Source organism: Paramacrobiotus metropolitanus, unplaced genomic scaffold (genome assembly GCF_019649055.1).
Source record: "Paramacrobiotus metropolitanus isolate TYO unplaced genomic scaffold, Prichtersi_v1.0 Parri_scaffold0000040, whole genome shotgun sequence".
Lineage (NCBI taxonomy): Eukaryota > Metazoa > Tardigrada > Eutardigrada > Parachela > Macrobiotidae > Paramacrobiotus > Paramacrobiotus metropolitanus.
The window spans coordinates 780,936-791,801 of NW_026570260.1; the positions used below are offsets into that span (position 1 = coordinate 780,936).

The window sequence follows — 10,866 nt, forward strand, 5'->3', positions numbered from 1 at the left end:
TAAAGGTTGTTAATCGTTTTAATTTGCAGCCAAAATGCACGGCAGGAAATTGCATGCTTTAAGTATCGGATTATGCACTGCCCACGAGCAGAAAACCTACACTTTTGGCCCTCCTGAGCGGCGATCAGTAATTGCGAAAACACAGACTCAAATAGTTTCATCAGCCTTATTTTATTGATAATTGTATTTTAGTATTTTCTATGTGTACATGAATATGTGTGCATGTGTGCTTTTCCCATTTCGATCCGAAAAAATAATATTACGACCTTTTAATATTAATTAAATCACGCATTAAAAATTAAAAAGCCGGTCGTCGCATAATTAAATACAAGTATGTACGAATAGCTGCTTGCTCAGAATCAACTGTTTTTATGACTCATATCAAAAGGTACTTAATTGATAAAGTTTACGTTAGTCAGTATTTACTCTACAGATGTTTCATATTGTGAAATTCGTGATTCGAGTCACCAAATCTATCAACATCACGAGTTGACACTACCACTACGTAGTTTATACGGCGCGCACGTGCGGTAATTGCAAAACTGCGTCTGAGAAGATCAATCAGTGCGATGCAATTATGAGATGCAGTTAATCTCGATTTACGATTTGCTTCAGTATTTTCCATAAATAAAACGGCGGTGACTGTTGACTTTCTGCAAACATGGCAATCCGTAAAGGCCAGCGTGTTCTGTACAACGAGCCCTGGGTGTGGGTACTGGAACCCGCGGTCTTCGCGCACTACTGCGATTTCTGCTTTGCCGCGTACGTGCAGATACAATCCACTGCGGTCCTGTAACTGCCACAGTGCCACTATATTTTCAGGTTAGACCAGCACACCACTGCCGCATTTGAAGAACCTAACGCCGAAGAGCGCGACAGGCTGAGTGAAGAGCATCCCAGCAAGATCTATTGTCCGTATTGCCAATGTGCATGCTATTGCTCCAAAACGTGCTTGGTACGTTTGGGTTGGTTGTTGCAATCAAGACAGAATGTTTTTAATTACCCTTTTAAACCAACTGAACGGCTTTCCAGGCTAACCATGCTGCGTCCCTTCACGGTTTGGAATGTGCTTATATCCAGCGCGTTGGCGCGAGTAGCATGCGGATGCTGCCGCGGAGTGCTCGATGCGTTTTCCTAGCGCTGCTGAAAGTTACCGTAGGTTACTTGCTGTTTGTGTTATTCATCAATATTTGGGCAAGCGTGTTAAGTTATTGCGGGAATTTTTACTGTGGAGCCACTGTTTACAGAAAGGTCAGACCGACGAGTCTAACATCATCGCTGAACCCAAAGCGCAGCGGACATGGGAACGCTTGTTATCACGTTGGTGTGGTGTTTAGTACAATAAGGTCGCGCTAGCGCCTTTCGATCTTTCCAGATTGGGAGCGTTTCCGTCAGCGAACCACCTTCATGGAACACGCGTGCACCGTGCATGGGCTCATTCAGCTACTGCGCACCGAGCACCGCTTCTCGCTGGAGCAGATTTGTGAGGCGTTGGGCAAGTTCGCCGTCAACGCCTTCACCATCATGGACCGCCAGCAGAACGAAGTCGGCTGCGGAATTTACCTCTCTGGCTCGCGTTTCGACCACGCCTGCCGCCCCAACGCCTCCAAGTACTTTAGCGGGCGGGATCTTGTCGTGTATGCACTGGAGGATGTTGCCTCACTGGAAGACGTACGGTCTTCCTGAACATTACTTATTTAAGGTTTCTTGATTTTTGCAACAAGGCACCGGCTCCTTTTTATTGTTCGAATATTGTATTAAGCACAAAGGCTCGTTTGACTTCAACAAGGGTAAACTTCAGGTACGCTTGTCCTATGGCGTTCTGTATGAGCATCCCGGAGTGCGCCGTGATGAATTACACGAAAAGTACCATTTTCGTTGTACCTGCGCAGTATGCGGCAATCCACAACAGTTTCGGCATCATGTGCGTATACGTTATAGTATACGGTATCTCTGAATCAGACACGGCCTTAAAATCTTTAGATTTAGGAAGATCTCATGAACGGTTGGCGGTGCCAGAGAAGGGCTTCTGACGGTGCGCAGTGCCAAGGCTTGCTTACCCTTCAAGCTGAAAACGATGCTAAAGTTTGGTGTACCGACTGTGGTTGGTGTACGGCAGATTTCCAGATATTTTACGAAAACGATCGCACCATTAAGGAAGTCAAGGAGCAACTCCTGGGATGCGTCAAGTTGACAGACAACCAAAGTACGCATTCACTTTAAATCGATTTGTTTCGCTGTCGCTTAATATCGTTTCCTTTCTGAGAACGCATGGACGTAGTACGAATGGCATTCGCCGTACGCATTGACTCTGTTCCTTTCCTTTCACCATCCAACCGGCATCTGCACGAGCTCAACGAACTCTTGACCATTGCCGCGGAAGCCTCGCAGCACCTAGGCCTGGCGCTTCACTGCTGTGCGGAGACGCTGCAACCCTATTCCATAATCTATCCAGAAGGCAGTTTCGAAGTGCTGCAACAAGTAGCTAAGTTCATCCATTTGGTGTCACGGTACATGGAGAAGCACGATAACATCCCGAAGAAGACAGCGTCTTTTTATGCCGGTATTGCCTGCATCTTTGCCCATAAATGCGAGGCGCTGGGAGTTAAATTGCCGTTACTGCCACTAAAGGTCATGAATGTTTTGGACAGGTCGAGTGTTAAGAAACATGTTGATGTGGTCTTTAATAATTATCTCAATCAAAGTGATATTTACACAGTGAAAAAGCTAATCAAAATTGTTACTGCGCACGTGCAGAATTCCAAAGATTTCAGTTTATAAATAAAAGGATAACATGCTTTTTAGATTTAGAACGGCCTGGCAGATACACTGGTACGTTCACATCCTAAATCTCTCAAGAAATCTTTGTAACGAACTGTGGTGCTCTTCAAACCGAAAAATCGATTGAAGTCAAAACCGGCATCCATCTGTAAAGATGACGATCATTAAAGATTAAACTGCGCTGCCTACTTATCCCAGAAACAAGGCACTTGATGGTTGTATTTGTATCTCACCGTATCAGGAACAGGACAATGGATCACCGGGTTTCGCACCCAATTCAGCCCATCCACTTCCTTCCGATAAGGAACGCCCCGGTCTTCCACGACAAGCTCGACAAAATCCTCCCACACACCGCCGGCCACCGGGATTTTTGTGGCCCGACCGGCGCGCACCATCTCCTCCCGGGAAATGTATCCACTATTGCTGACGTCCAGTTTCTGACAGGCTACAAGCAGCCGGTGTTTCGGCTCGTACATCTCACGCTTCATGGCACGCTGTAAAAACGCTCGGTACACGTCGCGGCGAGTGTCCAACGGAATGTGCGGGTGGATTTGATAGGCACGAAGGATGGTGGTGTATTCGTGGGGGGTTAAGGCGTTGCCGGTGATCTCCATCAATGTCGAACTGTTCAACCGAACCACAGAATATTACGAAACCTATTGAAAAAATGCACAACATCGTACACGAAAAGTTCGTTAGATGCTGTCCCATTTTGAACCGCTTCGCTCGAGAACTTTTGCTGCAGCCGATGACATGCATCTTGCTGTGATCGCAGCAGATCCTGGTACTTCTTCATAACAATCTCCATATTGGACATTGGGAACTGCAATAATTTTTTATCGTTTAAACTGTGTAGCATTCAAGCGCTGAACCTGATGTGCACTTGTTTGGGATGCTTCTCCATAAACTTCAATGTGGCTTCGTCGGCCTCGGCAATCACGTAGCACTGTTCTCGCAGCTGAACTACTCCACCGACGTATAGGTCTTCCGGTTGGATGTACTCGGGTAACGACGAGTTCTGGTCACTGCCTTTGCTGACGTGCTTCTTTTCCAAAAACTTCCCGTGCCAATCATCTGAAAGGTCATAGGTCGGTTAATAGTTAAAGTGCAGAAAATATGTTTCAGGAAACTAGCCGCACACTGTGGAGAATTGATGGAAATGCTGTTGTCATTGAGATGGTACTTCATAATGTACGCACGCTCCGCCGCGATTGGATCCTCGGTGAGGGCGCGTAACCGAAAAGTCAGCCATATTGGATCCTCAGGATCGCTGCAAAATTAATCAAGTAACACAATGTAAGTGGTCAATATCGATAGCAAGCTATCTGTGAGAGGCCGGACGAACCGATCGATAGCGAGATATTTTCTGGCGTCGTTAACCAATGTTTTAGGTATCAAGCGGTACACATTCTGAACCGAGTCTTCCTGCAGTCCGAACCCGTTATGCGGCGGCACAGTGATCTCGGGAACTGGATCTGCTGGTTCGCTTATGTCAATGGGCTCCATTATTTTCCCGTAATGGGTCTTGTAATACCATTTGGTGTAGCCGTCACAATCGTGCATGAAGAGTAACCGACCAAAGACCCAGATCGACTGACCACAACCCAGGTCCTTTTCCGTATATACTTCCACCTTATCTGGCAACTGCGCAAACGGATCTTAGCCCATCTTACTTCCAGTTGGAGATCGTTGAGCTACCTGAGCTTGATCAAACAGATGATAATCTTTGATGGGCTGCTTCGGATGGGGCATAGTCTTTAGTACCGGCCATGGCGAACCGGCATGCAGTTTGTCCAAATCATGGGTTCGCTGCAAACATTTTAGGTTGCGGGTTCGCGACATTCCGTGCACGAAAAGCGTTCACAAGCGAGCAAAGACTATGCGCTGAATAAACTGAAATTTGCTTTTCAGGTTGAGAACTTTGCGAACCTTGGGGATTTTGCCGCGGCGCACGAAGGGCACCCAGCGTGGCTTCCCATTGGCACCTGCCACACTCTTCAGCACTTCCATCGTCTGATCCCCGAGGTAATAGTGAATCAACAGGCAATGGCGGTCCCCGTACATGGCCTGCCGGTCATCATGCACTGCGTAAAACCGCAGTACCTTCCCGTCATTTTTCAGGAAGTGGGCGAACTGGAAGTCGGGATTGATATGTCGGTGCAGCGTCTCTACCATTCCTTTGTTCTACAATATTACCGTTATCGCTTAGAGCGTGTCAGGAAGACGGGCTCAGAAACGCACCGCGTTATTGGCAATGGCGAACTGGCTAACCGGTGCCGGGAGATCATCGGGGACCTCGAAGCCCATATGCGTCATGGTGGCGCGGGTGTAATCGTCGCATTTGTAAAACATATGCTGTCGGCCGTAGATCACCACCGGCTGACCAACGTTCAGGTCATAGAGCGTCAGGTGTTTGGCGGGGTTATCGGTCTTGGGAACTCGCTGACGGCGCAGGAACTTCTCTGAAAAAATAGCAAAGTTAAATAATACCATAGTTCTCTGAATAAGAACGCTGTATAAAATGAGCGTCTTTTGCTCAAAATAATTTTTTAGGCGATGTACTGCTTGTCAGTTGTCACGTAATGGTTTCTTTCATTACTGTCGTAAAGGTGGGGACTGTTAGGTATTTGTTCCGTAATGGCGATGGTGTCGTCCTCCAGGTGAAAGGCCAACTGGAACAGTCGGATGCGCAGCTTCTCGTCCAACCGTCCGTGTACCAAATCCTAACGGAACGCCTGTAAGTGTATGGGTGGCTTTGATGTATTGGATACTTTGTGCATCATGCAGAGAAAGAATTAAATTATGGGGTAATAGAATCTGCGTACAATTTTCCGTAAACCGATGACGTTGGCCCTGACACGCAATCAATCGTCACGGCAATTCACCCTCAAACTAACAGCATTCAGCGTTTTTGTATTATAGCGTTGGACATACCTCGTAGACATAGGTGCCAAAGTGGAAGACGGCACCTGAAAGGTACTCCCAGGGACTGGGTGCGGTTAGGGTCGAGAACGCGGAGGAGGCGGTAGAGTAGTCTGTGTAGCCAGTAGACTGGGTTGGTTTGTGCGCCGTTGCTCCGGGTGGCAGGGCGTATGGTTCATGGTTGGCGTAGCAGAACTGATGGGCTTTGCGATGATCCTGCTTCGTCAACTAAGAACGACCTTTCTGTTAGACAAAATAAGAACCTCAGAGCCTGATTGCAACACTGTTACTAGTACCTGATCCAGGTAGGATAATCCAGCAGCACAAGGTAAAGTCATTATTTTATTACTCTTGCTGTTCCAACGTCAATCCCAAAGTTCTGAGGACTTGCTGTTCCGTGTACGGTAGAGACTGCACCGCAAGCGAATTACGAAGAGAATAAAGCTGCAGCGCTAAAAAGTTACTGTACACTTACAGAGATAGCTGAACGAGAGCAGCTGGTGCGGGTAGCACCAGACGCGGTGCACCAGCGATCCGACTTCAAGTTGCTAATCGACAACTTATTCACTTTTGGTGTCCACTCCGGCGTGTGCACGAGTAAATACGGGCGGTGTCCTTACAACAGCAATGCACTGTGTATGACTGCAGTACTTGTACTTATTTACACTTGCATATTTAGTAGATGAACGCTCTCTCAAATCAGTGAAAACTGAAAACCTGACCGAACTTTTTGCTGACGGAATTTTTGAGTATGGAAACTTAACTTTTTCATATAATATCATGAATGTTTTCATTCTCCCCATCAGGGCAGCCCATGTTGGTACGGGCGTTAACATGACATTCCTAGCTAAGAACCATCTGGCATCAACTCATCAACTAGTTTGCGATGATTGCCTTATATGCGCGTTCATGGTACCGAAATTTTCTAAGTCGGTCAGTCTCGCGTGGGCCGCAGACACCCCGAGTTCATACACTGTACCTTTGGTGAGTCAGGAAATAACGATAAGAGAACTTTAACAGGTCGGTATGCCTGGATAACCCAGAAAATGTTGACCTTGAACCAGTGTGGTGGAGCGTAAGATCTGTGACGAGAATGTGGGTAGCAGGGGTCGCTGTTGTGTGGAACGTATGGATACTGCTCCTTCACTGGTGTACTGCCTGTTCCGTGGGTCGCGGTTCACCGCCGGCTTTAACGGCCAATATCACCTTCCAAAGCAACGTGCCTGTAGCGGTACAGCACGGCACAGTAAATATCGGAGGAGTACAGTTTAACATTGCTCTGGTGTCACCGCAGACGCTCGCTGCGCGACCGCGAACCCAACGTAAGTCAATGGTAAACTCACTAATCAGCATTAAGTAATTTTAATAACAGCAGCCAATTTACACTTCGGTTACCAACTAATGCTAATGTCATGTTGAGTTACTACTGTACGAGAGTAGAATCGGTAAAAACGGTTTTATTTACAGTGGATGACGTTGTCGACTGGGCGCTTCGCTATCCGGAAAACGACAAAATAACGCTGAAATTTCCTGTCGAGAACGATGTGACACGGTATTCGGCTGAAGACGGTGAGATCTTTGCCCGACCGCGTCTGGGCGAACCCGCCACGTTCACCTGTGTGGCGTCTGCGGAAGGAAGCGCTATTTACGCTAATACCATATCTTGGTTGCATCAGGGCCATGTGGTGTTCGACAAAGGTCAACCGGTTAAAGCCAACGGCGTACCACTTCAAAGTCGTTTTGCAAATTTAAAGCAAGTAACATTTCGTGAGACATGCAACATTTAGATGAACTAAATTGTACGAGGACGAGCTTAGTACATGTGATAGACAAAAAAACTAGCGAGAGAATCTGATAACCATTTGCGTGCTGTGCAACACTGTCAGCCACCTTAGGCTGGCGGTAGCCGCGCGCCGTCACGCAGCCGTCAGCTGAACACGGCCTGCTGTTTTCTGTAACGCACACTCGTATTAAAATTTAAATGCGAGTTTTGTTTTGGTTTTGTAACATTGTTTATAATTGGTTCTCCGCAAAATTTCCAGTAACCAGTGACTGACATTAATTAACCAAGCTCTTGATAATAATGTTATAAAATTGCCATCTAAATATAAAGATTCATCTGGCGAGATGTACTACGATGAGAATATCACCGACGTACGGCTACCTGCCAGTTTGTTTTCTGCACCTGCGATGGAGATTTCTTGGGCGAGTATCAGCGTTGTTTCGGGCCTACCGTTGAGTGAGAATTGTGTGGAGGAACCCGCCAGCGACGTGCCTTTACCAGCAGCGTACGATGATTTTATGGCCTTGGCGCTGAAGGCTTGTAGAACGGGGAACCTGACAGATAGAAGAGATTGTGGCGTTCACAATCTCTAAAGCAGAAGGTTTTCTTCCATCGGTTGCAGCTGACAAAGTGGCTGCAGATTGGCACCATAATTTCATGAGCGCTCATCCTCAGAGAAAGAGAAAACTTCAAGATTCTCGTCTGCGCGCCGAAGCAGGGCTTATTGCGACGCACATTAAAGTAATCGCAGCGCTCGAGCAACGGGAAGCAGAAAAACTGCTGCAGAAAAATAAGCGAAAAAGAAACACTCGTAGCGGACTTAGCGATGTGACAAATACTCCGACTTAAATTAAAAAATCTTTCAGAATTGGTAAAAAGTGAGTCCTCTGAAATTTCACATGTGGTTCTACAAAGTCAAAGTTTTACTGTAAGAAATAAAGTGTGCGGTATTACTGGGGTGATTATTTGTATTAAATGTGATGTGTTTACCAGCACTGACAAACCTGGGTGGTTGCCCACTGTGGTTGATTCGGTACTGCATTACAACTTCAGTGATTCCGGCATCGCGAAGATCTTCGACATCATGTACTAAGCTCGTCCTCGTACTGTGTTTCAGGCGCAAGTTACAACTTCAGTGATTCCGGCATCGCGAAGATCTTCGACATCCGCAATGTTTCCACACAGACCAGCGGTGATGTGGTCTGCCATGAGGAATCTCCCGGTCGTCCGCACAAGCACCGGACCTTGCGACGCTACCGCCTTTTGCCGTACGTTACTCGCGTGAGCGAAGTCTTCAGCGAGGTGATGCAGCCGCAGTGGGTATGGGAAGGGGACTTCGCTTATTTCAACTGCAAAGTTCGTCTGCCGCTGCCAGCGCACGTATTGGCCACACTGGGCACGCGGATTATTATGTGGCGCCTGAAGGGCAGAATGTTCCGCCTTACTCGTCCCTAGTCAGCAGTGACCAGTTGACGAAAGCGGAGGCGTTCGTCCGGCCGGTGAAAAATGTCCCCGGTGCAAGTGTAGAGTTTGTGTTGTGTGGAACGTATGGATACTGCTCCTTCACTGGTGTACTGCCTGTTGACGCCGCTGGCCGATGACGGCCGGGTTGAGTGCTTGTATCGGCCATACGAAGAGACGCACGGGTGGATCGTTCATTCGGCCGAATTAATGGTCAATCGGCGGAAACATTGACCCGGCTGCTTGATTTTGCGATATAATATTCAGTTTTTAACGGTAGCTGGCTTTTTTGTGAAGCATTGTTGTTTGACCGCATTTTGTGCGAAGTCTAAGGTCACGTTTTCAAAACAATTGTGCCGTTAATGCTTGCAGACAATGTGAGGTGGATGCATGCAAGTCAAATTCGTCTTTAATAAATATTCACCAGCGCCTGTCATTATGTGCCGGCATGCTTAGGTTTGTAGGTTACTGAGCCCGGCGCCGCCGGTTGGGGTTCCGACGGGCGGAGGAGGAAGTACGCAACTAGTGCAATAATGGCCAGGACGATAAAAACGACAAGAGCAATGCAGAGGGCGAATTTTTTACTCTTCCACCACATAGTTTTTTTGAGTTGCTGGGCGGTGTGAGCGAACTGCTGGCTGCTCAGTTCTAGATGCTCGGCGCGGGCGTCCAGATCGGTCAGCTTGTCCCCGCGTTCCAGTACCCGGTCTAGGTTGTCTCGCATGACGCCCTTGACGTCGTCTACTTGTTGCTGGGTCTTCTCCAGTTTGGAATACTGTTTTTCGGTGTTCAGCGGCGACAGTGGAATCTGCGCAATAATGAAATTTTCCAATCAAATCAAAAGTTACTGTGCAGACAGTGCAGTTACTGTACACTCGAAAAAAATTAATGTATCCGCGCGAGTTCAAGTTCAAGGGACAGAGAATTCCTCTAGACCACCCATAATACCCTAGGCGTCGGCCACTTTGGCACCAAAGAAGCCGATGCCTAGTGCGGGCGGTTTAGGTGAATTTTCTGTCCCTTAAATTCGCTCGGATACGGTAAAAAAATGTCGTGTTGTAACGTTTGGAGGAACAGCTTTATAACCCAAAAGAAGTTGTTGATTCAGCATAACAAAATGGCAGTAATAAACCTGTTTTCCGCGAACCTGGTTTGAATTTCTCATAGGAGACACTCGAAACGGCCCCCCAGTAACGGCGGCCGACTGTGAGGGGGAGGCGGGCGCCGAACGGAAGGGTCCGACGCTAGGCGGCGGTGTAGCGGGGCTGCTACCCCGGCTGCTGTGCTTGGTGTCTACTTTGGATTTGGTGGGAGTGGCCGCGGATGATGGCTCCGGCGGCGGCAGTCTCACGGTCTGCATAGAGGTCTTCGGGTTGGTCTTGTCCTTGTCCTTCTTCCCAGGGGACGGACTGGGGCTCCCCGCCTGATAGTTCTCGTTCTCCAGTGACATCTCGCGCCGCTTACCAGCCCCGACATTTTCTTTCTTCGATGGCCAGTTGGACATGAACGGCTCAGCCTAGTCTATGGAAAGGCCACCAAACATAATAACAAACTACGTTAATTTTTATTCTATAACGTCTTCGGAACCCAGTTTCCTTGAGGAAAGGTTTGAAGACGATTTAAACCGTTGCATTATTTAGCAGCAAATATAGAGGTCTGGAAAGAAGGACGAAAGGAGTTGTTCCACATAAGACTTCCAGTTTGAAGAAGCAAATGTACCTTGTTGGCTCAAATCTCGTTCCAGTGATATTTTTCCTTTTAATTAACAGTGCAAAATCAGCATATGCCCGCACGCTCACGTGGTGCAGAGCGCGTTTGTGACGGTAAGCATTCTGCTGCCCGTCATCGGCATGAAAGTACCACCAATCGGGAAAATATTTCCGCAAATCACATATTCTACCCAACGGAATCATCCTGGC

The 10,866-nt window shown here is 47.6% G+C and overlaps 4 protein-coding genes across 11 annotated transcripts; 2 read left to right on the plus strand and 2 right to left on the minus strand.

Annotated features, from left to right (window-relative positions):
- Positions 1 to 335: 335 nt before the first annotated feature.
- Positions 336 to 3,656, plus strand: LOC129590556 (histone-lysine N-methyltransferase SMYD3-like). 2 transcript variants are annotated; one of them, XM_055485850.1, is made up of 9 exons: positions 336 to 762; positions 823 to 955; positions 1,033 to 1,155; positions 1,248 to 1,320; positions 1,376 to 1,671; positions 1,802 to 1,924; positions 1,990 to 2,035; positions 2,120 to 2,206; positions 2,267 to 3,656. In XM_055485850.1, the coding sequence occupies exons 1-9, from the start codon at positions 662 to 664 to the stop codon at positions 2,779 to 2,781; spliced, it is 1,497 nt and encodes a 498-aa protein (XP_055341825.1). In that variant the 5' UTR covers positions 336 to 661; the 3' UTR covers positions 2,782 to 3,656. The 2 variants fall into 2 exon arrangements, with proteins under 2 accessions (XP_055341825.1, XP_055341824.1); XM_055485849.1 differs by having other exon boundaries at positions 1,990 to 2,206.
- LOC129590550 (EF-hand domain-containing family member C2-like) lies at positions 2,648 to 7,057 on the minus strand. Of its 3 annotated transcripts, none has more exons than XM_055485839.1 (13): positions 6,683 to 7,057; positions 6,000 to 6,318; positions 5,716 to 5,931; positions 5,381 to 5,504; positions 5,023 to 5,243; positions 4,711 to 4,965; positions 4,480 to 4,590; positions 4,127 to 4,425; positions 3,921 to 4,051; positions 3,665 to 3,855; positions 3,465 to 3,604; positions 3,015 to 3,405; positions 2,648 to 2,927 (listed from the first exon to the last, which is right to left on the minus strand). In XM_055485839.1, the coding sequence occupies exons 2-13, from the start codon at positions 6,039 to 6,041 to the stop codon at positions 2,808 to 2,810; spliced, it is 2,241 nt and encodes a 746-aa protein (XP_055341814.1). In that variant the 5' UTR covers positions 6,042 to 6,318; positions 6,683 to 7,057; the 3' UTR covers positions 2,648 to 2,807. The 3 variants fall into 3 exon arrangements, with proteins under 3 accessions (XP_055341814.1, XP_055341815.1, XP_055341813.1); XM_055485840.1 differs by having other exon boundaries at positions 6,000 to 6,114; positions 6,179 to 7,057; XM_055485838.1 differs by having other exon boundaries at positions 6,000 to 7,057.
- On the plus strand, positions 6,290 to 9,518 carry LOC129590559 (uncharacterized). Of its 5 annotated transcripts, XM_055485856.1 has the most exons (5): positions 6,298 to 6,452; positions 6,510 to 6,636; positions 6,724 to 7,025; positions 7,171 to 7,456; positions 8,623 to 9,518. In XM_055485856.1, exons 2-5 carry the CDS (start codon positions 6,590 to 6,592, stop codon positions 8,939 to 8,941), a joined length of 954 nt encoding a protein of 317 aa, XP_055341831.1. In that variant the 5' UTR covers positions 6,298 to 6,452; positions 6,510 to 6,589; the 3' UTR covers positions 8,942 to 9,518. The 5 variants fall into 5 exon arrangements, 3 of the variants coding, with proteins under 3 accessions (XP_055341830.1, XP_055341832.1, XP_055341831.1); XM_055485855.1 differs by having other exon boundaries at positions 6,290 to 6,636; XM_055485857.1 differs by having other exon boundaries at positions 6,290 to 6,615; positions 8,623 to 9,517.
- On the minus strand, positions 9,345 to 10,864 carry LOC129590562 (synaptobrevin-like). The gene is made up of 3 exons (XM_055485860.1): positions 10,667 to 10,864; positions 10,095 to 10,468; positions 9,345 to 9,755 (listed from the first exon to the last, which is right to left on the minus strand). Exons 2-3 carry the CDS (start codon positions 10,449 to 10,451, stop codon positions 9,384 to 9,386), a joined length of 729 nt encoding a protein of 242 aa, XP_055341835.1. The 5' UTR covers positions 10,452 to 10,468; positions 10,667 to 10,864; the 3' UTR covers positions 9,345 to 9,383.
- Positions 10,865 to 10,866: the final 2 nt, after the last annotated feature.